The sequence below is a fragment of the Cyphomyrmex costatus genome, unplaced genomic scaffold (genome assembly GCF_001594065.2).
Source record: "Cyphomyrmex costatus isolate MS0001 unplaced genomic scaffold, Ccosl1.0 scaffold75, whole genome shotgun sequence".
In the NCBI taxonomy this organism is placed as follows: Eukaryota; Metazoa; Arthropoda; class Insecta; order Hymenoptera; family Formicidae; genus Cyphomyrmex; species Cyphomyrmex costatus.
In genome coordinates this window covers 2,440,721-2,465,365 of record NW_017280322.1, presented here as the reverse complement: position 1 = coordinate 2,465,365, position 24,645 = coordinate 2,440,721, and the positions used below count along the sequence as shown (strand labels likewise).

Sequence of the window (24,645 nt, the reverse complement as noted above, 5' to 3'; positions counted from 1 at the left end):
TACATATGTAATCTCTCAAATGCAAAGATACATTTTAACTCTTTCACATTTTTTCTATCTGATGGATTCCAATGAAATCTTGCTATTCTATATTTTTTAGATGCCCCTTAAAGAGTTAAATACTTTGAATTCGCGAATAAGGAAATTTCTGAGTAAATATCGATTAGAAATTAATCGAAAAAGGAACGCGTTTTCTATCGCAATCGAAACGACATCTCATTCCCATTGTGGGCAAACTTCCTTCGCCTCTCACCCCTCTCGTCAGGATATTAAATACTGTCTAGCAGTCGAAAACGATGTGCGCGAAGATAGAGGTATTTTCAAACGTGTTATATCGTCGAAAAAATGGGGATAAAATTGAGAGATCGTTCCTGTTTTCATCTCACGCGGCGGTTCACTTCGACCAATCAGGACTACAACAAGCGCGATCGCGGCCTTCACTCTCGTGAAAAAGATTCCAGAATCGCTAAAGAATCGCCGCGTATATCGCATCGTGTCGTAATATCTCGCATAATAAAAGAGGCAATTGCCCCCGTATTGTGTATCGCTTTACGTATATTTAACGAGCGTGAACGAGCGCACCTACGCAGTAAAGACGCACGACGTACGTACCTTTAACATCGAATCAACACAACAATAGCAATTACACGAGTTTCACAAACGTTTACGTTGTATTTACCCGCGCGGTTAGATTCGCGAACGACCATCCAATAACATCGCTAAACGATTATCAGATATTATTCGATAATATTTGTTAAATATAATCCGCATTACCGCGTCATCGAGAAATATGTTCAGGGCATCGTTTCATGCATCGCTCACCGTTCGTCGAATCGCGAATCCATCTCATTGCGATCTAACGCGTCGCGCGATAGATCACGTAGGATCGTCCCTCGTTCCTCGCGACGTCGGTTCGTCACGTAGCACGCGCTACTATTTAACGGTGGTTCCTCTCGTGTTCACATAAAGCACTTGGAACGCGTCTGGAACTCCATCGGCGAAAATCCCGTCGTTGAGACGCCTGACGACGCCGCGGTGGCCATCATGCCGGACGGGACGCCGACGCCGCCAACGCCAACGCCAACGCCGACGCCGACGCCGACGCCGACGCCGCTGGTCGACACGGTATTGGTCCCGGGCTCCTCCTTCACGTTTACCACTGCAACAATCGTCAGACGAATTAGATAAAGATTGTTAAAAAGAATTGTATATATAACGCGATATTTAAGGATATATCGTCTCTTCAAAGAGTAACTGGAACTGAAAGTTAATTCTCGGCCTCTTTTACCAAGTTGCGATTTAAAATTATAAAAGAATGAATATTAATTTAATCAAAGTAATCCCTTTCACTTTCTATACATTTTTCCAAGCAATTGTCAGATCCGCTTCGGAAAAAGATGGTTGTTTCGAATTGATGAATTCAATGATGAAAAAAATTGAAATTGCTATCACGATTTCACGAAATCTTTGGAACCACTTTTCACATGTACTGTATGACACAGAGTTTTCGCCGAAAGCCGAGCAAATCATTTCTTAAGCTTACGCGGCATTTTTCTTCAGCTGGAACGTGAAAAGGAGGCAAGTGCCTCAAATGCTTTTCGAACGACATAGTTTTCACCTATTATACGTTATTTTAAAGCTTAAGGATGACACTTCATAATAACTGTATGACGAGAAAAAGATTCAAATTTGAATAAGTTTTGTAATAGATTCAATATAGGAGCTGGAAATTAAATTGCAAACCTAATACTTTCCGTATTAAAATGAATATTGTCTTATATAATACATATAAAGCAGTTCAATAAAAAAGATCATTTATAATTAACTGTACAATTTTATAATTTAAATACAAATTTTTTCATTTTATCTTAATTATCTTTTAAAAACATCTATTTCTTATTGAAATAATGTTTGATCTATTATAGAAAGTCTAAATCCCCGCCAAACTTTTTTCTATTACTTTCAAATGCAATATAAAAAATCTGCAATCTTTCAGAATTTTACACATTTCATTTTGTTAAGAAAGATGTACATATTCTGCGACCCGCGCACAGAAATTCACAAACTGGATCTTTGAAGTTAAACGCTAGGAAGTTTAGGTTTTTAATTTTGATTAAAATTACACTCACTATCGGGCCAATAACATCTCCCAGACATTGCATCTGCGGGCATCGCGGAATCGTGCCTCCTGCCGCACGCGGCGAAACTGCTACCGAAGGAGCCGCCGCCCATGGAACCGGGCGATCCGGTCGTTCCACCTGGAACATCCAGGTAATTGCCTTGAAACGCTTTGTCTGGTCGTTCAGCATTACCCCGCTCGACAAAAGAAGGTACAAAGTGCGAGAATAGTGACTCACTTAACGAGGTACCCAGTTGGCTGTAGCCGTTCATAGTCGGAATTTGCATTGACTGCATCGGCTGCAATTGCGGCTGTAGCTGTGATCAAAGAGACTTCCAATGACTCGGCCGAATTGTAATATTTAAGTATTCGACTGTACCGTTTACCATATCAGAAAGTTATATTATACAGGCTATAATTCTTAATTTCGCGAGAGACGAATCTAAAGTATTGTAAAATAACAAGAAAGGTGTTGAAATGTAATTTATCTGAGTACAATTCTCCATGATAATAAAATTTAAAAAATGCTCAGAGTACCTCTATTCGTTGTAAAGATTCACGCTGCATTAATATGGTATAAGATATAAAAGATTTTTTATACATTGACTGGACACATGTAACGATTTGTAGTATGAGAACTCACCGATTGGCAATGGCTATATGAGAGTTGTGGCTGTTGGAGACTCCATGCACTATAATAAAAAAAAGTTTAGTACTAATTCGAGGAGGAATTATAATTAAGATACATATATACATTTTGAATTAATTATGATCTAAATGTTATTAAACGAGAATTTCCAGTCGCGAACTGAAGATGCGTTGGCAAATGACATTCTGAAAAATATCAATACCTTGTATCGTATCGCGAATAAGCAGTGGGGGCGTATGAAGGGGGTGAGTGACCGAAAATGTTCCTAGAGCCTAGCATGTGGGTCGTAGAGAACGGATCGCCGAAGAGTGGTTTGGGATACGGATTATTTCTATAGGGACGCTTCATTCGTCTTCGTCTTCGGTAATTGCCATTTTCAAACATATCTTCGTACTGAGGATCTATGATGACGCAAAAAGTAGAAATTTACAGTGAAAATCCATTAATAGTATATAAGAATGCAAATGGATTTAAATGAAAAATTATACGTATGATCGTTTAAGGATGCGTTCCACTCGCAACATTCATGAAATCGTTTCATCCTTATTGTTTATCAACAGTTAAACAAGAACAAATAATGCTCGCGAGCGTTCCAAATGGATAGATCCTGAATAGACAATAACTGTACGACTAATTTAACTTTATAATTAAGAATCATAAATCAATTTATATCTCCAATGCTTTTTTAGAATAAGAGAAATTTATAGGGGCATGGAAATAAATAAAGAATAATTCAGGGGAATTGAAAATCAAGACAGCAAATTCAGAAATTAGAAAGTTATAGCGATTAAATCCACTAAATATACTATCTTATATATATAATATACTATTCTTGACACTCACAATACAGAAACGGATATAAAACCAATCAAACATATAATATTTTAATAACGTTAATTTACCGAGCGTCCAAAAATTGCCCTTCCTCTCGCCGCCACCCTCTCGGGGCACCTTGACAAAGCATTCATTTAACGACAAGTTGTGCCTGATCGAATTCTGCCATCCTTTTTTGTTTTTCTCAAAGTACGGGAACTTGGCGGTGATATAGGTGTAGATCTCGCTGAGGGTCGCCCTCTTATGCTCGCTATGCTGTATCGCCATGGCGATCAGGGCAACGTAGCTGAAGGGTGGTTTGCTGTTCGCAGCCGAGGAACCACCGTTGGTGCTGTTAGTCGTGCCGGTCGCAACGTTGGCCACAGTATTATCGGTAGTGGCTGTGGTGGGCGTGGAGGGTGCGGATGGTGTGGAGGGATTGCTATTGGTCGTACTATGAAGGGCGCCCACGGGTGACGAGCCCTTGTCGTCCAGGTGATGGTGCGTCGAGCCAGCGGTGGCGGTAGTGGTGGTGGTGTGCATGGGGACCACGGAACTGGGGCTGTGCAAACTGTGATGGGGATGATGATGTTGGTGGTGGTGGTGGTGATGGTGGCTCAGGGAGACATGATGCGACGTTAAACCTCGGCCTAGGCTACCAGGAACCGACGAGGAATCGAGGTCCTTCGCGTTGCCGCCGATACAGCCGCTCTGCAGGTCGGACACAAAACCGCTCACTGAAACGATTATGAGAAATTCCACTTTCTCACATTTGCGACATATACGTCTGAAGCGAAAGCTTTTCATTAGTTCAGCGTCAAAGATCCGCCACGTATACCTTAAATAGAATTTAAAATGAAATTTCAATAAAATCGAAGCAAGATTTTATTAAAGTTTCATTTTAAACTTTAAACACAGAGAGAATGATTTTACTGAAGTATCTAAAAATTTGTTAGATACAGATCTAAAAATAATTTTGTTGAATTTTTAAATAATTTTTAAAAAATCTCAAGCATGATGAACAATACTGTAAAAAAAATTCTTATATCATAGTGTTCAAGTGCTGTATATAATTATTTTGATGGTTCGACAAAGTTATTTTAAGTTAATGCCATTACATTCAGTATACTAAAAGGTTGCGTTCAGCAGACTCAATAGTTGAATGAGCGCTCGTTGATTGATGTATTCTTCTAGCTAGATCTAAAATTCTGATTGGATGATTTAAAAGAATACACCAATAACAGAGAGCACTCACTCAAATGTTGAATCTGGTGAATGCGCTCATTGTCCCATCCAAAATAAAATATTTATCTTCAAATAAGTTTCTAAAAATGTTCTATTCCAACCTTATTTCACGTAAAACTTGATAGACAAATTTGCATCAATTGATTCTTTTCGATAGTCGATATAAATACAGGAAGACTTTATAGAAACTTTATAGAAATCGCTCGGTAATTCTGTTTTATATAAACTTTCGACATTTTTGTCTTTTGACTCCTATAATTTATTATTTCTATTTTAATTTATACATTAAGATGGAAATATAAATTAAGTTGTATTTTAAGTCGCGGCACCGAAATTATCGGAAAATCGATGAGTGATCGCGAATTCCGAGACGACGATCGGTCACTCCAAGAACTTGGACAATAGGTTGAGCGTTCCATCATCGATCGACTAATCCGTACGTATAACGCAATTCTCAGAAATCTCGTCCGGGCAAAACAATTGACCTTTTTAAGAGGAACTTGTGCCTCCGGGATACCCGAGGCCCATACAGGTTTTATGTTTAGTGCCAGGAGCCGATATACGAAGCGATAAAGTATGAGTAAGAGAGAACGAGTGATATTAAGATACGCATTCCTCAAATTAACCCTTGACAAGCGGGAACTTTAAATGATTAACTAATTGAAAAAAGAAAGAGCTTTTAGATTTATCATATAAATGCACACAGCTTACTTTTTCAAAAGTATATGGTCCGTAACATAAAAAATATAAATAATGTAAAATCAATAAAGTATAATAATAAGAGCGCATTAATTTTTAGCAATATAAATAACTCATGTTTGTATTGGATGTTTACAAAGAGTATAAAAACCATTTGGAAGAAATTCAGAGACTAGAATACAACTCAAAGCAATATAATAATTTGTTCGTGTTATGTAAAAGTTTGATAACACGTTGCAGCAATATCGAGTATTCTTTCACGGTAATCTGTTTTTTGCGATGCGTTAAAATCGTAAAACGAAAAACCCCGAAGAGACAGCGGGAGAAGGGGGAAATGGGAGGGAAAAGAGAGAGAGAGAGAGAGAGAGAGACGCGTACTCGGAAGTGCTGCCGCGTACGAGAGCACGCGGGGGAACGATATCGAATGCATCGGTGCCCTGCGGCACGTGTAACTGGAACTGGATGTAACAGGACACCGATAACTTACGTGCGCACCGCCGCAGGCGAAATAGGGAAAGAGGAAGAAAAAGGGAGAAGCGCGGATAAAAGCGAACGAACCCGAGGCGATGCAAAATGCGGATATAGCGGAAGAGCGAAAGTCAAGCTCGGCCGCTCGACAAAAATTTATCTAATTATTCAACTGACGCAAGCAAGACAGTCGTGTCACGTTCTATTATCGTTATTACGTAATATCGAAGTATTATTATTTCTCATTACGCGTCGAATTACTTGATAGCAAAATCAGGATCGTTATAACAAAAGAAATTAAAACATCTTTTTTACCCATTCTTTTTATTTTAAGATTTTAAAGATTAAAAATGGGTTATGTTTTTACAAAAAGAATATTGCTAAAGTATTCAAAAATTGAGCTAGATATAGATCTGAAAGTAATTTTGTTTGAATCATTAAACTAATTTGTAAGACACTTAAATAAAATTTCTAGAATAATGTGTTAAAACTTTTTGCAAGATTGTCATCAACGTTTAAAGGTTCAACAATTATTTTCAGATCTGTATATTAACTAAATTTTTAAATGTTTAAAACAATCGTATTCATATAAATCTAGATAATACATTTTTATACATTATTGATAAACTGTTAGAAATATCATAATAAAATATAAATAACGTATTCACTTTCTTCTATCAGATTCCATTTCATTTGGATATTCCTTGCGTGATTGTTACGAGAACAAGAAGCATAGAATAATCATACAGTCACATTAACGAGGCAATTTTGCAGTTTATACCACTGTGTAATTGACATAGTACTACGAGTTGTTAACCGTAGGACATTAATGGCCGCACAAATTGCTTTGTACGTCCATAAAGCGCAAGAGAGAAATTCTCAATGTGAGAAATGACGATCGTAAGGAAAGCAGGGAAGTGGACTGTATATCTTATATCAAACCTCTTCATCTTACTATACATTTGCAATGTAAGGACACACGCACTATCCATAAAATTGTTATTACCTCTTTTTGAAATTATTGATACTTATAGAAAAATCTAACAACGAAACGAATGCAGATCATAAACTTACCCTTCCCCCCCTCTCTCTCCCCTCTTTATTAACATTGTTAATAAATATTATTAAAAGCTACGTTATATTTATATTAAAAAGCTACATGTTATAAGAACGTACTATAACACTGTTCTCATTGAATTTTAAATATATTTTAAATAATATTGTTTTAAAAGTGTTTCTCTTTGAGGTATTTATTTTTCCATTTCCGCGTTATTCAAACTTTCAACCATATAGATGGAAAATTCGCTCGAAAAACACAATAATCTAACACAAATATCTAACATTAGAGAAAAAAATGGCTTATAGAACTCGGGGCTTATACAGAGCTACCTTCTTAGTGGTCTCCCATCGGTAATACAACGATCGGTCGTAACGAAAGTCGAACGCCGTGTATGTATCTCGATCCGTTGCACGGGAAGGTATTACGTATCTATAACATCGTCCTGGGTTCGATGATATACAGTTACGGCTTGCGAAAACGCGAACACGTGCTCCGGGCTACAGATGGATCTGCCAAACAAGATGTCCGTGCGACACGGACGCTGGGTGTAAAATTTCCCGGTATCGCGCCGTCTCGTCCTGACGAAGAGTCGTGTTGTGGAAACAAGGATATGCCATGCCGTGCCGTGCCGTGCCGTGTCGTGTTCACGCACATCGCCAGTACATCGATCGACGGTGATCTCACGAACGTCATGTACAACTACCACGTTTTTCACGAATGACGCAGGTTTCTTTTTTCGCTAAATTACTACAACGCGAGCATGGAGAGAATTATTGGTCCATTTGGCCATTCGAAATCGACTTAATGAAAATAAAATAAATTTGCAATTCGTGAAAGGGTTATGTGAAAAATATAACTTTATTGAATATATATAAAAACTCAATTGAGAAATTAATTTATTTAATTGTTAAATATACCTTATACACACAAGTTGTGGATGTAATTATTCTTATTAAAATTTTGAACAGTAAGATAATATTGAATCAATGATTTAACGTAGATTATCAACTAACCAGTGCGCTAAAATTGAAGACTTGATAAAATAACTTTTCTCCAGATAATATTTTGTTCGTTGTACGTATTACATTCATTAAAATTGAATAAAAGTGTATTACGAATGTAAAAGGAAAGAAATATACTGCTGTAATCATACTACTAAAATTAATCTTGAAATTATAATTTCTTATTTTTCTAAATATTACACAGACATCCTTTTGATATCGCTTTTCGAAATGGATAACTATTTGCAAATGTTTTTCCATGAAAAATCTTTTAAATTTAAAAAATTAAATTCTTTTAAATTTTACATTTGCAGTCTTCTCCCATCAGTTCGATATGGCCACTCGTGTCGCGGATCTTTTAATATTACATAATAATATATTAAAGCGTGAAATTATATCCCACGGATTTATCTCCGGGCTCGATGTCGAGCTCGAGTTTTTCCGTATTTCCGGAAATATGACTTTTCCGTCGTGAAACACATGAGTATTCTCTATCGCCGTGAGCGAATACAAATTTCAGAAATCGCTCGAAGGACCGACCTGAGAGAACAAAGGGAGAGAGGTAGGGAGGGAGAGAAGAGAGAGAGAGAGAAATGGATTTTAATGTAGCAACGAGCATCTCTCTTTTTAGACTCGTAGCTGCCCTCGTGGGTGTACAATTTCCTGCAGCAGCGAGAGCCAGGATCATCCACGGTATACACGAGGAGAGGCGGTGTTTTGAAAACAGGGATACGCTACCGTGCTCGGCTATTGTCATAACAGCGATCCGCAATGATCTGATGGCCGCGACAAACTGTATTACACCGTACATGAGAGTTGCCGATCAGAAAAGGATACTACGAGTAACAAACCTTCGTATAATAATCGGTCGCTCGATCGAGCTTGGAGAAGAGCTAACTTTAACGCAAGAAATCCGATGCCACTGATAATATAAGATCAAACGTGGATTGATCAACTCAAATTAAATATGATTTTGCATTTAATTCATGTATACGCATAATTCGTTAAATCACTCTAATAGAATAAACGGATTAACATGAATAGAATCCATACTTGGCACGAAACATTTTACCTTCAATTGAATAATCTTTATTTAATCTTTAATTAACATTTAAATAATCTTCAAAATTACATTTTTTTAATATTCCCTCTTTTTTAGCTATTTCAGTCACTCCTTATTGTATTTCCAATATATGGAAATACAGAAACTAAATGTAGCTGAAGGTAGAATCTACTGAAAGAAACTCGTCGTTTTGAATATCTAATATCTTCTTTCATTCTGACAGAAGTGTAAGTAGAATTATACTTTTTCATTTGCTAGAGGAGAGAAAAGAAATTTGATGGAAATTTAATAAGAATGTAATGTATTAATTTTTAATTTATCAACTTTTCCCTTCTATTAAAAATAAAAGTTTTGATTATATTAATTAACATTAATAACATTATATTATTATGCATATCATATAATATCATCATATGTGTATAATACCATTATTAAATGAGAGGTTATACATGAAAGTTTAACGGTATGCCGAGATTAGCAAAGGAACAAAATTTCATCCACCGGAAGTTTACCAAAGGGAAGACAAGCTCACATGATACGTCCGAGCGATGCGAAAAGAACGGAAACGACAGACGAGGCGTAACGCGTAGAAGGTATATCGATTAGCCAGGGTGCAAAGTCGATCTCCGGGGCGAAGGTCGTCGTCGTCGTCGTCTTCGTTGTCGCTGACCGTTGTCACTGGCTGGTTGTAGAAAACCGTGGCATTCGCATTCCTGAAATGCTGCTGGGTTGAACGAGGAATCGGCATCCGGCGCCGATAAGCGAAATACAATACGCCGTGACATCACCGCTACTCACTGAACCGCGAGGAGCGACAGAACGAACGAGCAACGAGATATAGCCATCTCGTCTTCGAAGGCGGATGATCCTCTCGTGAGCCCTCCGTCCATTGTCGTTGAGTATTTTTAAGCGTATCAGAAACGCGGAGATACGAGTCGCGGATTTCGACTCATCGATAATAAATTCAGCGACATTGGATATCGACAATATTATTCATTAATCATCCCGGTCACAAATGACGGATATGGAATCGAGACTCTTTGTAAATTAAATCAGCATAACAAAGACTTATCGAGTTGTAATCTGCAAAGTTACTTGGCTCAAGGTCCTTCCTTCGCCGCAATCATAAGACGCACATTCCAAGAACCATGAACTCATTCCGCGTTCTGTAAAATTGCAAGCTCGGCAGAATGCTGCGACGAAGGATATTGAGGAAAGTCACAATTGCACTTTCGTATTCCAAATAATTGTGATTCCGAAGGCCGATTTGCGTAATGTTTATTACGAGATCCCACTTCGAGCTGATTGTTACATTCCGAGCCGAATTGCGAAACTCCTCGTGATTTACTTCTGTAAGGGCCGATTGTTTTATCTTTCGGTAAAGTTTACCTGTTAGGTAAATCTGGCAATCCGCATGTGATTGGGTAATCTCTTGCTACTTTGGTAACCTAAAAGATAAACTTTACCAAAAAAGATCGGACAATCAGCCCTAAATCTTTCAGATGGAATTTTTTTCTTCTATAGGTAAACGATAAAGTAATTTTACTAGTGATTTTCTATTAGTATATGCTCTTTGAAACTTTTCAAGATCAGACTCTAAAATTTTTAGAATGAATTATCATTCTGAAGAAAGCATTTCTAATGCATTTTTTTCAAGACTGGCTCAATTTTCACTCTTTAAGGTGAAATTCCATTTTAAAGAATTTAGAGAATTACTCTTGTCTCCCACATAAGCGTCACATCTACATATATTATCTAAAATTTCAATTTCTCTCTCTCTCTCTCTCTTCTTTCTAATTTCCAATTAATTTAATCGGTCATCCCTCCTGTACCCTTAAAAAAGATAAAATAATTATCTGTTCATCTTCTAAAGAGTCCTAGCGATAAGATTCGCAAAAGGTAGGAGCACAGATGTGTGCCGGCGGGTGTCGCGTAGCTAATCTCCAGTTGCAGTCAGGTGTGTTGGCGAACAGTTTGTGACGTTATCGCGATCTCGGTGCCTGCTTGCTCATGCATCTTGGCTCTTTTTCTCTCCTCCCTTTTTCTTTTCCTATACGTACGTACATAGCTCCCGGCGTGTATTACACACAGCACGCGTTATGTTTCCGCATGAGTGTATGTACGTGTGCACGCACGTACGCGCGCACGAATGCGCGAGAGCACATTTCTCGCAACTGATAACGGATTGTTCTTCTTTCGAAACGCACTATCGCCGCCGGATATAAATATTTTGTAAATTGTCATTGATTAATTAATTTATTTTGGATTCTCGTAGGATATACACATGTGTTATTGAAAAAAAGATAAAGGAAAAACGTCCGATCTTTTCGCGGATTGATTGTAAGTTATGAATGATTCAGGGAACTTTATGACGAGCCAACTTTTGAATATATTTATTCACGACAAAGGAGATTACTACCGAACTGATTTCTGTATCTTTAATATAATAAATTATGCAGTAATTCTATTTGTAATATACACGCATTCGCAAAGTTTTATGTATTTTTGTTAATTTGACCCATATAATTTAATACCGTTAACTGGCTTCAATTAAGCGATGCACGCGCGCGTTTAGAATATCATGGCTAATGGATAATTCTGCGTTCAAGTAATTCGACGGGATCAAGTGGCGAGGGCGCAAAGGGGAAGAAAGGGGAAAGGCACGTGACCGCGCATCGATGTGCAATTAGAGTAGGAACGTGCTGAAAATGTAATACGCTCATTATCAGAGCTGTCATAAATAGATGTCCGCAAGCTCTTTTATTCTTTACGGTAAAAGAACCTATATCGACATATGAAACAAAATCATTATCTACATATTAAAAATGCAGAATGAACGGTAGTTTTCAAATTCCTTAACTATATACATATAATACAAATGTCAATTTGTGTGTGTGTCTCTTACATCTTTTCATATTATATGAGGTTTAATACTTATACAGAATATCCTCAAAAGAGTAATATTGACCGAATAAATAGATTACATGACGAAACAAAACGATACATTTATATAATAATCCGTAATTATAAATACGTTTAGGTAACATTTATAATTGTTATAAACTTTTGTAGAATTTTCAGATTTTAAAAAACACGGAAAACACTGTAAAAAGGATATTCCGACGGACAGTACTTCAATCTCTTTCGCAAGATATGAAGGAAAGAAAGAAGGAAATTCTATTGTTAGAAGTTTGCAAATGTTAATCGCACGTAATGTATCGCGTCAAGATAAGAGGCTATTGCGAGAGAAATTGGACGCAGGGGCCTCGTACGAGGATAAAAGACAGAGAGGTTCTCCAAGCCGCGCGCCGGGGTCAGGGGATCACTTTAACGTTTCAGTTTATCTCGCGATATCTTCCGCGTGAGCCAATCGTCGTCTGGTATCTCGACCTTAGACGTCGGCGTCGGCGTCGTCGTTGTCATGACGTAAAGAGAAGAACATACGCCAACGGTACGCAAGCCTACATGCGTTTTCCACGTACGTAAACACCGATAAGATTTCCAGGTTTTTCACTTCCCGGTCCACCCAATTAATTATGTCCTAATAAGCGAGGTACATTAAAAAAGAAAAAGGAGATAACGAGTGATCTCAATTGCCAAGTTTCACTTGTGTGTATGTCTTTTTTAATTCCAATGAATTTATTTAATTCTGGCTAATCTTATATACCACACATTTTGATCACTCCTTCTCTCTCTTTTATATAATTCTTCTATTTCTTTTTATTATTTTGTAACTATCTCGGATCATCTTTTCTTCGTTCTTTCTCTCTAAATTCTTTGTAGTGAAAAATTGAGTCAGAAAAAGAATGGCTCAATTTTCAATCCTTAAGAGTGACAATTCACTCTTTAGAGCGAGATTCACTCTAAAACTTTAGGAAAGTTTTTGCTATAGTATTTAGATTATAAATGCTTTAATTTTATATCACTACGGAGGTGATTTGATGCTATTGTTTGCGTTTGTCGAATCGTAGATGCTGTAACGTGCTGTTACGATGACTTTCGACTTAAAAAAATTCATTATTTAACTTCTTGGCACCTGTTCTCATAAGACAATCGAGACGATGTCGAAATGATGTCATTGATGATTTCGTAATCGCGACATCCGGAATTCGTTAGAAACGCGGGACCACTCGCTTACGTAAACTCGTGTTTATCGATCGCGGCTGAGCCAGCCAGCGGCTTGCGATTCAACGACGCGACTCTGATCACTACTACCGTTAATTAATTTCAGTGAGATACAATGAGAATTTTCGACACACAAACAGACAACATGGGCAGAAGAGCAGTGTCGTAAAATATCTCGCGAAATTCGTTTCCTTCGGAAATATTTTTCTGCATGCGTCAAAAACGACGACGGCGGCTATGACGCGTCATTATCACGCTATCGTGTTTTGTGATAGTAAATGAAACGCGCACGGCCTGTTTTGCACAGGCGTCATACCCGCCATCGCCCGGCATTGATTAATCGGAGAAGTTCTCTCGCAGCGCGTCGCAATCATCAATCGCGAGCAAGAACGTGAAAACACAAATTAGTGCGAAGTCGAGTTGATTACCTAACTAAAGTAGAGCGTTACTTTTCGACGAGGAAATCCGTTCTCGCGGTTCGTTGGTTCTGATCGGCCGATTTTATCTCCGCACCACTGTATTTTTTCTTCTTGTCTACGTCATTCTAATGCGGATTTTATATGAGCATTAATCAGTAACATTGAATCAGTGAAATACATTGACAGTACGCATTAATATTTTTACAACTTTACATGATCAATATTATATTGACAATATAATTTCAGTTTTATGTACATAAAGCCCATTCTACAATTGCATAAGTAATTTGCAAGGAATTATTATACCAAGTCAAAAGAAAGTCAAAATGACTTTATTTTGATGTCATGAAAGTCAAAATAATGATTTTTTGTTACAAAATTTGATTGTTATTTTGACATTAAGAAGCAAAATAAAATAATTTTGATTTTTTTTGTTGACTTTTAGGTATTTCTTGAGTTGTTGTAAGAATTGACTTAATTTTGATTTTTAATAACAGTATATATAATGAACCGACATGAAGAAATATTTGACTATGATTAATCAAGTTTTACGATTACAAGTATTTATTAATATTAATTACACACAGTTAATAATATAAATACTATTATTTATTGGTACCGACAATGTTATTGACCGTATAAGGTCTCCTCCTATTGTCGTTAATGCGCATTGTTGAATTCGCTTGGAGTTCGCGTAGCTACTTTATTACACGCGACCACACAAAATTACCTCGTAATGAAATCATTGTAGAAACCAAAATTAAAGCAAAATGGACAAGCATTCCTAAATGAATATTTATTAACTTTTAATCAAAATATCAACCGCTAAAATTTCTCTGTATAAAGAACGAAATTTTTAAACATGAAGATAACAAATAATAATTCTATTTATTATGCCAAATAATTATTTATTATTTTATTTAAGTTGTGCGCATGATGTATGTATACATATGATGGATGTATACATATAAGTACAATAAATTTGTATACATTACCGTATCGAATCTTTTCATTGAGTCTTTACGTCACTTTTTATATGGCAGTCTAATTCACGTAATCTTTTTCTAAATCTATGATCTTAAACTTATATTAACATCTTACGAAGATATTTAATTATTCTAAGTATATGGTAGCCATTATTTTTTCTGTCGAAGTACATTACGCGATTTTATCACGAAATTTTAGTGGTATCTGTTAATTTTTTATAACGTCACAACGAAATATGCGATAACCCTTATCGCAAAATTAGCGATCGCCATTGTTTACTACGCTGTAGTTTGATGCAAACACTCGATAATTGCATCCGTAACCCTATTTCAAAATAAATAAACAGGGTCATTGCTCTTGAGTTTTTTCAAAATAATTTATCGCTCTTATCTATTTAAGGAAAAAAAGCTATTACATTAACCATCCTAAATTATAATCAGATTGTATATTGCCAAATAATTAAAAATAATGTTATAGAGCTATTAAAGCTTGAAAAACATTTAGCCTAATAGTATTTTTGATATATGAACTTAGGAGAATTTGGGGAACTTCTCCTTAAACAAGCTTATATTAAATATAATATAAGGAAATATAAACATATTCTATCGTTTAAGAACAAAACTTTTGAAATTTAAAATCAAGCATATCGTATGACAAGCATCTCACTAGCAAAAATATTGCGAAAGAAACGAAATATTTATTGAAACCGTTTGGACATCTAGATTCCTCCAATCTTACAATAGACCATCGTATAATTAGGCCGTAGCGCGTATCCGACGACGAATAGTAATTAGATCAGCATTTAACCGATAATCGGCTATCCTATAATTAGATGTGTCAGCTATTTCGTACGACTTTATCGTACGGTCTTTATTGCCTCGATAAACTTGCGCCGTATAGTATAATCGTTGTTAAGCGGCAAATAGAAGAGACGCGCGAACTCGCTCTACAACGATGTAGAACGTGAGCCGTGACCCCGTGGCGCCGGTCGCACGTCATACACGACTTTTATTTTATAAAATGGGCACAAACGTCCGATATAAACAATCCCCTTACATCTCAAACCCGGCTAATCTTGAATTCTCCCTGAAACTCACGAATTGATCAGTTTAGTAGTAACCCGGAAAATTGAAATTCTTTCTTTCTGTTCGACCCTCTAGAACCCTCTAGAATGTCAAAATCAATAATCATGGACATATGCAGGGGGACGATTTAAATCCTCCTCCCTCCGAAATTTATGATAAAAACTCTGACAAAATCTAATATTTTTCCTATTCAAAATCAGGAGCGAGAAGGAGACAGTCTTGATAAAGAATTAATCCATGATAAATTAGATTCAAAGCAAGGGTTGGAATAAGATAATTGCCGATACTTCTTTCAACCGAGCGCCGGTCTAAATGCGAACAGCGCTGCTTCTACGGCGGGATCCATGAAGAGGCTGTCGTCGTTGAACGATACGTCGGCTCTTCTCGCCTTGAGAAGCACGCGCAGCCTTCCCGGATTAGCGACCATAACTCTTACACGCGAGCGCTCTAAACACCCCGCGATTCACGCGCGTGACTCTAAACACGAAACGATGTCTCGTTGCTACCATGCATTCTCCCTCCTGTTTCAGCATTCGTTCTGGACCGCCTGTGGCGAGACATCTTTCTATTACAAATATTGCAATTCTCTTCTTCTAACTGTCCCATAATCGCTGCCCATGTTAGGCAAATTTCTACTTATTGTAATCTTTTAAATGTCATATTTTTGCATGATGTTAAGTGATATAATCGAGCGAAATCAAGTTAATTAAAAAAAGAACATGTAAATATGGATAAAGATATAATTCTTCACATATATTGCATCAAACTAGCGTGCACATTTAATACTTTCATTTCAGCAAGTTTTTTCTTTTCACATTCGTTAGAAATAAAAATTTTGCACTGAAAGAAAAGTGTTTATACTATAATTGCACGGAAAAATAATTATGGTTATTAAAAGCTCCATTTTTAATTTTTAATAATTATTCTATAGTATTAGTGTCATAATTATTATTAAATAATCTCTGTGTTTTATTATTTAATAAAGTGAATTTATAATACCAACTTTGATGGTTGGAAGCTATTGAAATTTATATTAGCTTTAATATCTAGTGTACTAAATTTGATATAAACGTTAAATATAATACACAATACCGCAAAATATTGTATTTAATATTACCACAGTAACAAACGTAACTAACATCAATACTGTCCATCGATTATTAGTTTATAATATGAGAAAATTATGTACAAAAGTGCCTTTACTCTTCGCATATAATTCGCCCTTCAAATAAATATTTGCTGTGCGCCTTTGATAAATTTTATCTCAACGCGCGCGAAGGCTCGAAATTATTAATGATTATCTCCCCGGTATATATCTGTGTAACACAGAGGACTTCGATAGTCTTAGGTTTCACCCCTGTGAGTAAGAGGCCGACGGGATTAATTGAGCGAGCAGGAGCCATGTCGGCGAGGCCGTATCTTCGTCTATCTATCTATCCGGACATTCAGCGATTAGCGAATAATAAAGTCCGGTAATACGAGTCTCAACGACGGAGCTGCGCTTATCGTGCTCGCCCTCTCCCTCTTTCTTCGTTCCTTGTCTATTATCCTCTATGTAAATGTTCCTTGCCGACCGACCGACGATCGCACGTAGAAAGACGAGCCCCGGACAATCGTATATACTAGCGATACTGTCGACCACCGTCAAGCGACAGAGAAACTGTCGTCGACCGACGAAAAGAAATCCGTCTTGATATTCTATCGAGAATGAAGAAAGAGAAGAACACCTCGTATCTGGCTGCGATAACTTTGATTCCGAAGAATTTTGCTTTGAGATAGCATTGTCCTCGCAACTTTGATAGGTTTGGAAAACTTTTCGGGTATTGTTAAAAATACGGAAGAGATTTGTAAATCTTTTTAGAAGAATCTTTATATTCTTATTAATATCACATTATGTGTCTCTTGAAACAAAGCAACTTTTATTTGATACTTTTCCTTCTATCCTGATACAAACAAGTATCAGGTTATTCAGGTGACCTGTTATTCAGTTATTCAGGTGACCTGTTTTAAATGCCTCATCCTTTATATGTATTGATAATCTCACTGTCATGATATATTACTGGAATAGTAAAGAGTTAATACTGTACAAGAGTCTATAATTAATTTTGATGTATCTATGTAATTGTTAAGTTGGTACTAAAGAAGATCTAAAAGAAAGGAAACATTTACTTATTTTATGATATCTATAGTATTAACTTCCAACATATTGGCATTATCATTTCATTTGTTATTTAATTCATAAACATTTTAATCCTTTTAGGAAAGTCGATACAATTCATAGATCTTCTCAAATTAAATTTGATTTCCGTAATCATATTGTTACTTATTAAGACTTATTAAGACGCATGATATTGTTAACGGAATACCGGTAAATCGTCGATGCCGCTGCTGAACATTAAATCATAAGCGTTTCGTCACCGTGAGATAAATCGCGGGATATTTCTATGTTCCGTGGAATTAGGCGCGCGACGTCGACGACAATTTCGTCGGTGGAGGAGAGACCGTAATCGTACAGAGGCGCGAGAATGTGTGACTAAACGCCGCGCGGAAAGATCGGGACTCTCCTCTCGCGCGCCGCAGGCTGCCCGCGGTATATCACTCTCTCTCTTCTCCTTCTTCCCTCTCTCGGGAAAATCATCTCTCGCGGAGAACCCTCCCTCGCGACGACGAATGCTCCCGACTACAGTTTTGTATTATTAGAACGCGGCCTTTAGCAACAATCCGCTGGGCTTCTTTCCGCCGAGACTGTCGGGTCTATTCGGGAATTCGTCCGGATTAGATTGTTATACTTTATTTTCATTATTCAATCGATCTCAATTTAATTGAAATTAACTTGGAATTAATTGAAATTAATTGAAATTAATTTAGGCATGCGAGAGAGAGAGAGAGAGAGAGAGAGAGAGAGAGAGAGAGAGAGAGAGAGAGATAAGAGTGACAACTTTACTTATCGATCATATTCTTTTTGTAACACGCATAATCGTCGATAAAGAACTTTTAGGTCTGTTTTTTCTTCGCTATATAGTTTACACTAGAACTTTCTTTCTTGCCAAATATTAAACATATAGTACATTTAAGTTCCAAAAGTGTACACTAGTTTAGATATAAAAAAAAACCAGACTTCTTGATTAATAAAACTAATTTTTTTCCTCGACTCGTTACGATGTTTAGATTTAGTAAAGTTTGACTGCCACAAGACGCATAACGGAAATAATGAAGTTGTACCTTGATGAAGAGGCGGCAGTGGTGACGGCGGAGACAGCTGAAATGGCTCCTGTTTAATCTTCAGAGAATGAGGAGAGTCCTGCATACTGCTGAGTCCTGCGGAGCCCAGATTGCCATTTCCCTGCTGCAGCTCCTGAAAATGTCATTAAATTAATGAATCCTTTATCCTTTTCTTTGTCTTTTTAGCGAATAAAACTATTCACATTATACATTTTTGTATTATTCAGAGGATTGAGATTATTTTTATTTTATGTTGTGTGTATAATAAATAATTATTGTATGGATACTATATTATGTAAAATCAATATACAGACACAAAGGCGAAAGATATATAATATAAATAAAATGTTTTTGCGAGCGAGTTTCTCATCAACGAATAAAAATACCAAAAGTATAATTTAATTGCACACCGCTAAGAACGGTTTATCGAATAGATCAGTTATTCTATACGAAATGAGATCCTCGAAAACGCTCGTATAGCATGGACTGTGGACGTTGTAAATCTTCGATAAAGGATGCCGCATCGACGAGATAAATACGTTCACACGTCATCCTAAAATACTCGCTAAAACGTAGTCACTCTGGTAGTAAAGTTGTAACTCTTTGGACGAAGGTAAACGAACCAGGATAATCGCAATGGGACAAACCAGAATATAATCGCGGCTATATAATAAAGAAGTTCCCTCGAAGAAGGAAGAGAGAGAGAGAGAGAGAGAGAGAGAAAGATGAGAGCGAACAGGCGGGGCAGGCTAAAAGACTTTTGGCTTGGTGCTTGCGATGTTTGAAGTGCCGTCACCGGAAGCTTACAAACACCGACTGGGTGTTGTGACATCGTATTATGCCAGGGTGAAACTTACGGTCTCGCTAGATCGTTAATTTGCAATTCAGTTTTACGAGGCTTCTAGGCCGCTTCGCGAATTCTAACAATAAGTCACAAAACTCGCTACTGATCTTCAAACGGCGGAAACGTAATTAATTGTAAATAATACCTTAGTATTCTGTACTGTATTCAAATTAATTTCCAGTTTTAAAATTCGATTTTCTTGAAAACAAGACAAAAAATTTTATGTCTTTAATCTTTTCCCTTGACTTTATGGTTAATATTGATAAGAACCAATTTTGCTTATCAATTTCTCGTAAAAACACAAGGTTCATAAACAAAGTAAAACGTATTCTTGAAGGAAAAATAGACTGTTATAACAAATAAAGATTGTAAAAAAATAAAGATTAAAAAATAATAGAGGTTGTTATAAAAAAAAATTAGGAGTTTTCTACGACAGAAATTTCTTGACAGCATTTTTTGATAGTTTCGAATAATAATAATTTATTAATATTATATAATTTTATGTAATGGAAATAATACTTTATCAAATTCTTATCAAGTTTATATCTATTTCTAACGCAGTATTGTTACAATTAATAAAAATACAGTAATACTAAACGGTAACTGGATAGATGACTAGAAAAACTGCGTACATTTCTACCAAGATTATTTCTCAAATTAATATTATCACATAGCAAGATGTATATAAGCTATATATGCTTAAGAATTAAATACAAAGACATTGGTAAATTCCATGTATGTCTATAAATAGAAATCATATAAACACATAGTGTAATCATTGAAAAGAAAAAAATTATATAATTATAATGCACAAAAAATTATAATTATAATTCATCGCGCCAATTTTATCGTATCAAAAACAATCTCTTAAGATCTTATTGTTTCCGGTCAGAATTCACAGAATTGCAATTCTGTTGTGTTTGTTGCGCATATTATTACTCTCATGGACACTCAAAAACCTCGTGGTAATGTTACAAGAGATCGACATGGATCAATGACAAAACAGACAGTATTTTATTATCGCAGTTTCGATAAAAAAAAAAGTATCTTGCTCTCGACTGTTACTTTTCGCACGATACTTTCGCGTGATATTCATGAAATATTCTCAGGAAATGTTTTGAAAGCCAATCATTATAAATCGTTCGAAAATTATCTACGTTCCGACATCTTTGTTAAAACCGGGTCAAAAAATTTTGCAATCGTTTTCGATATCTGTGTACACAAAAAATCACGCGCAAATTAATATTTTCTTTAAATACAAAATTTATTTATTAAAAGCTTTTTTAAAATAGTAGTAAGAAAAGATTTGTAAATCTTTAAGTAAATAATAAAACTTTCAGTTATAGAGACTAGTATAACTCATCTACTTCTATTTAAGTTATAGTTTATATAAAAGATATACATTTTATTTTATATCATGAAAAGAAATTTTTACAAACAAATTAAAAAATTTTTTTTGCTGTATGCTCATCATTTTTGAGTTCCCGACAAAATTATTTTAATAGTACAACAAAATTATGTTTAGTAGTCAGCGAAAGTTTAGATCTTACAGCAAAATCTTTCTTTCCGTGTAGATTTCTAATAATTATAGAACAATCGAAATTTCTGGAGGAATACAAAAGGCTTTAACATTCATCCTCCTATTTAATCATCTCGTTGAAATCCTTGAGAACTCAAGTGAACAATGAGCTAACGAGCGGATGGTAATCAGAGTTGCTATCGATTTTTAGCTCGTATTCGCAAAGTTGATCGCCACACTAGACTGATCGATGGAACGACACGCTCGATAACCCAGTTTTAATCCATTCAGCGATCACGACGTGGACAAACCACATATGAATACCATAGAATCCATGAAGTTAGCGCGATGTTCTATTAATATTAAAAAATAATGACAGTTCCAGTAGCGCTTTTCATAGTTCTATAATTCTTCATGAAAATAAAAAAAGTTTCGCATGTTTTATAAAGAAAAAAACTAAAGTTGAAGATTGAGCTAACTTCACAGATCCACGCGAACTACGGTACTGAAATCTTCGCCAAAATTTCGTTCAGTAAATTGGAAATCATTAGATTCTACTTAACTACACTTTCTCTTTTCGTTATTTTTTACTTCCAAATTCCGCAACTTTTTTTCAAGATGTAAATAAAAGTCTGAAATAAGCAAAGAGAATTTTTTCGTAAAATGTGTATTGATAAAATGAATTCTCTCGCGCGATAAAGCTGCTCAAAATATTACGTGAAATCAGTGTGGAGTAAATGTCGTAGAAGACGTGAATCGTAAGTCGTTGTGAAATTTTTGAGGTTACGACCTGCTCGATTCTTTTTCTTTTTCGTTCTCTTGTTCGAAGATAACGAGAGCGTGCGTGACGACGTTAAGTCGATCGTCTCGCGCATCTTTCTGCGAAATGGGGAAAATCTTCATTAAAAAAATGAGTGATAAAAAGAGCGATTACCAAAATGTAGATAGGGTATAATGATAGTTCATACTCCATATTATACATTAAGCATTTTAAGTATCTCATTCTAGTATTCCCGGTTATCTAAAAAATTGATTTAAATTTCTTATTCAACTTCGCAAAAAATTTTTAATCGATTATGCGTGCTCCGACCTTTTTGACATACAAATATGCAGTTCATGAACAAATATTATACCGACCATCTAAACATTACCATTTAAATCGATACTTATAAAGATCAAACATTAAATAGTTCTAATTAATAATTAAATAAATTAGATCAGAATGTTAAATCAGTTAAATTCGCATTTTTAATTTCTGTTTCCATCACTATAAATTGACTTTAATCTCAGTTCAACTAAACTCTTCATTTTTATTTAGTTCCAAGATTTAGAAAAAAATGAAGATTAACTTTAATCTTAATTCAACTTATATATCTTTATATATCATTTGCTTAAAGTGCTTAAACTTAGAAAAAGATGAAAAGTAAATTAAATCAAGACTTAGGTTAATCTACATTAGTAGAAAGCATAAGAATTATAAGAAGATTATAATAAGAGTAAATTGAATTCAGATTAGACTTTTGTTATCTATAATATATTGATGTGTGTGTGGAACCAAGCATAAAAAATGTTTTCGTGAACTTTTTTTACTTACCCCAGAAACAGGGATGATGTGTGAGACCATCCTGGACCTGTCCACGTAATTCATAAAGGCGTCAGCCGTCGCCGCTGCATTTACTCGATGCTGCTGCAGCTGTACCCAATCACCAGTCGGGCTCTCCACAATTGCACCGCCGACGGCTTCGACAGATAAAGGTAGAATAATGCCTCCGAATCCGTCAAGATTTTAATGTCCGGAATCTTATTTCACTTTGAAGTCATGCAATCGTTTCATGCTCCCGGGATTGTTCGTGGTAAGCAAAACACTCGTTTCACATCGACGACACAATTATTTCATATAATACCGCAAATCGTAAAAGGAAGCTAAAATTGTCCTGAATATAATGTGATAAGAAAGTACATCGCAAGAGTAATATTGCGATCTCGCACTTTACATCTTCAAGAAAAATGCTTCGTGATAACCGAACGTGAAGGTTTGGAAAAATTTTCTTGAACCGGAAAACACAACTGGAAAAATCTGTAACAGAATAAACACACATATTCTTTTCATCTTCTGTAAATTTCTATAATAATGTACTTGTACGTGAAAAAGAAAGAATTAATCAGAAATCAAGTTGATTGCGTTTAGCAAGAAACAATTTTTTTTAATTTTATAAAATGACAAATTTAAAAAATTTACAATTCAATTAATTTAAAAGTCAAGTTTAAATTTACAACTTTGGCAAATGAAACAAAAAAATACTTTTATTATTTTTTCGTTAAACATTGTATTACATAATTATGTATATACATATACAATAATTAATGTATCGTTTTTTTTTGTTATATATAGGTACATATGTTTAATGAAAAAACGATATATTTCCAAATTATTCATAAAGTCCATAACATAATATTATGTATAGTTTAACAAATATATTCACAAATATAAGAATCTTTTTACGACCGTACTATTGATAAACAATAATAAGAAGAAAGGAAGCACGAAGCAAAGCCATTAACGGTCAAAGCTAGATTACAATGCTTATTATAATGTGTGAATTTATATACTGCGTATGTAGTTCACTCAATCGCGTGCCAAAAATTTTTTCAGACTTACAACGCAACTCTAAAGGACTACCGCGGTAATATCACTTTAGTTAAAATATATTCACATTTTATATTTATATTTCATTTAGATACATTAAAATAAAATTTACATAATATATGCTACACATTATGAATAACTCTTAAATGTATGTAATCACTATAAAGATAATGTATATATAAATAATCTTGTTTATATTATTATTTTTAATTGCTGAAAGTTACGCATAAAAACTTTTTTATCAAAATCTTTGTGACCTGTACCACACTATAGTTAAACTGTACATAATTTTTACCGCTTGTCAGCTTTCCGAAGTGCCCGATTCGCAATCCACATACAATGCCGAAAGAAAAGCTGACGCAATCATTAATGTAATGCTGTCCCGAATTAGGTCAGCTGACTCAGCGAAAACCCCATACATTGGCAGTGTCAAAATAATAATTCAACATACTCGGTCTTACAACTGATAAGAGATTAACTTCGTTGTGGCCTTCGGAATGCAATCAGGAGAAAGAAAAAACAAAAACAGATGTACGGCTTAATTATCGAAGCATCCGTTATTCCCGATGTATTTTCTTGTTCCTTTTTGGAGTACTCACTTCCCTCCACTGGGATTGATTCAGCCAGGCTAACAAATTGTCGAATTAATTCAATCTATTTCTATCTATTTCTATGTGGGT

At 35.5% G+C, this 24,645-nt stretch overlaps 1 protein-coding gene across 1 annotated transcript; it reads right to left on the bottom strand.

Moving 5' to 3' along the window:
- Positions 1–892: 892 nt before the first annotated feature.
- Positions 893–22,974, bottom strand: LOC108780920 (forkhead domain 96Cb). The gene is made up of 7 exons (XM_018548763.1): positions 22,913–22,974; positions 18,956–19,088; positions 3,671–4,318; positions 2,971–3,169; positions 2,763–2,811; positions 2,130–2,436; positions 893–1,159 (listed from the first exon to the last, which is right to left on the bottom strand). The coding sequence occupies exons 1-7, from the start codon at positions 22,964–22,966 to the stop codon at positions 960–962; spliced, it is 1,590 nt and encodes a 529-aa protein (XP_018404265.1). The 5' UTR covers positions 22,967–22,974; the 3' UTR covers positions 893–959.
- Positions 22,975–24,645: the final 1,671 nt, after the last annotated feature.

What these genes read in the sequence shown, in the direction of transcription:
- LOC108780920 (XM_018548763.1), bottom strand. Translation starts at nt 22,966, where the DNA reads ATGAATTACGTGGACAGGTCCAGGATGGTCTCACACATCATCCCTGTT. An exon ending in ACTGCCGCCTCTTCATCAAG is followed by an intron (nt 4,319 to 18,955) that starts GTACAACTTCAT and finishes TAATCGTTTCAG; the next exon opens with TGAGCGGTTTTGTGTCCGAC. An exon ending in GAGATGTTATTGGCCCGATA is followed by an intron (nt 1,160 to 2,129) that starts GTGAGTGTAATT and finishes CGATTGTTGCAG; the next exon opens with TGGTAAACGTGAAGGAGGAG.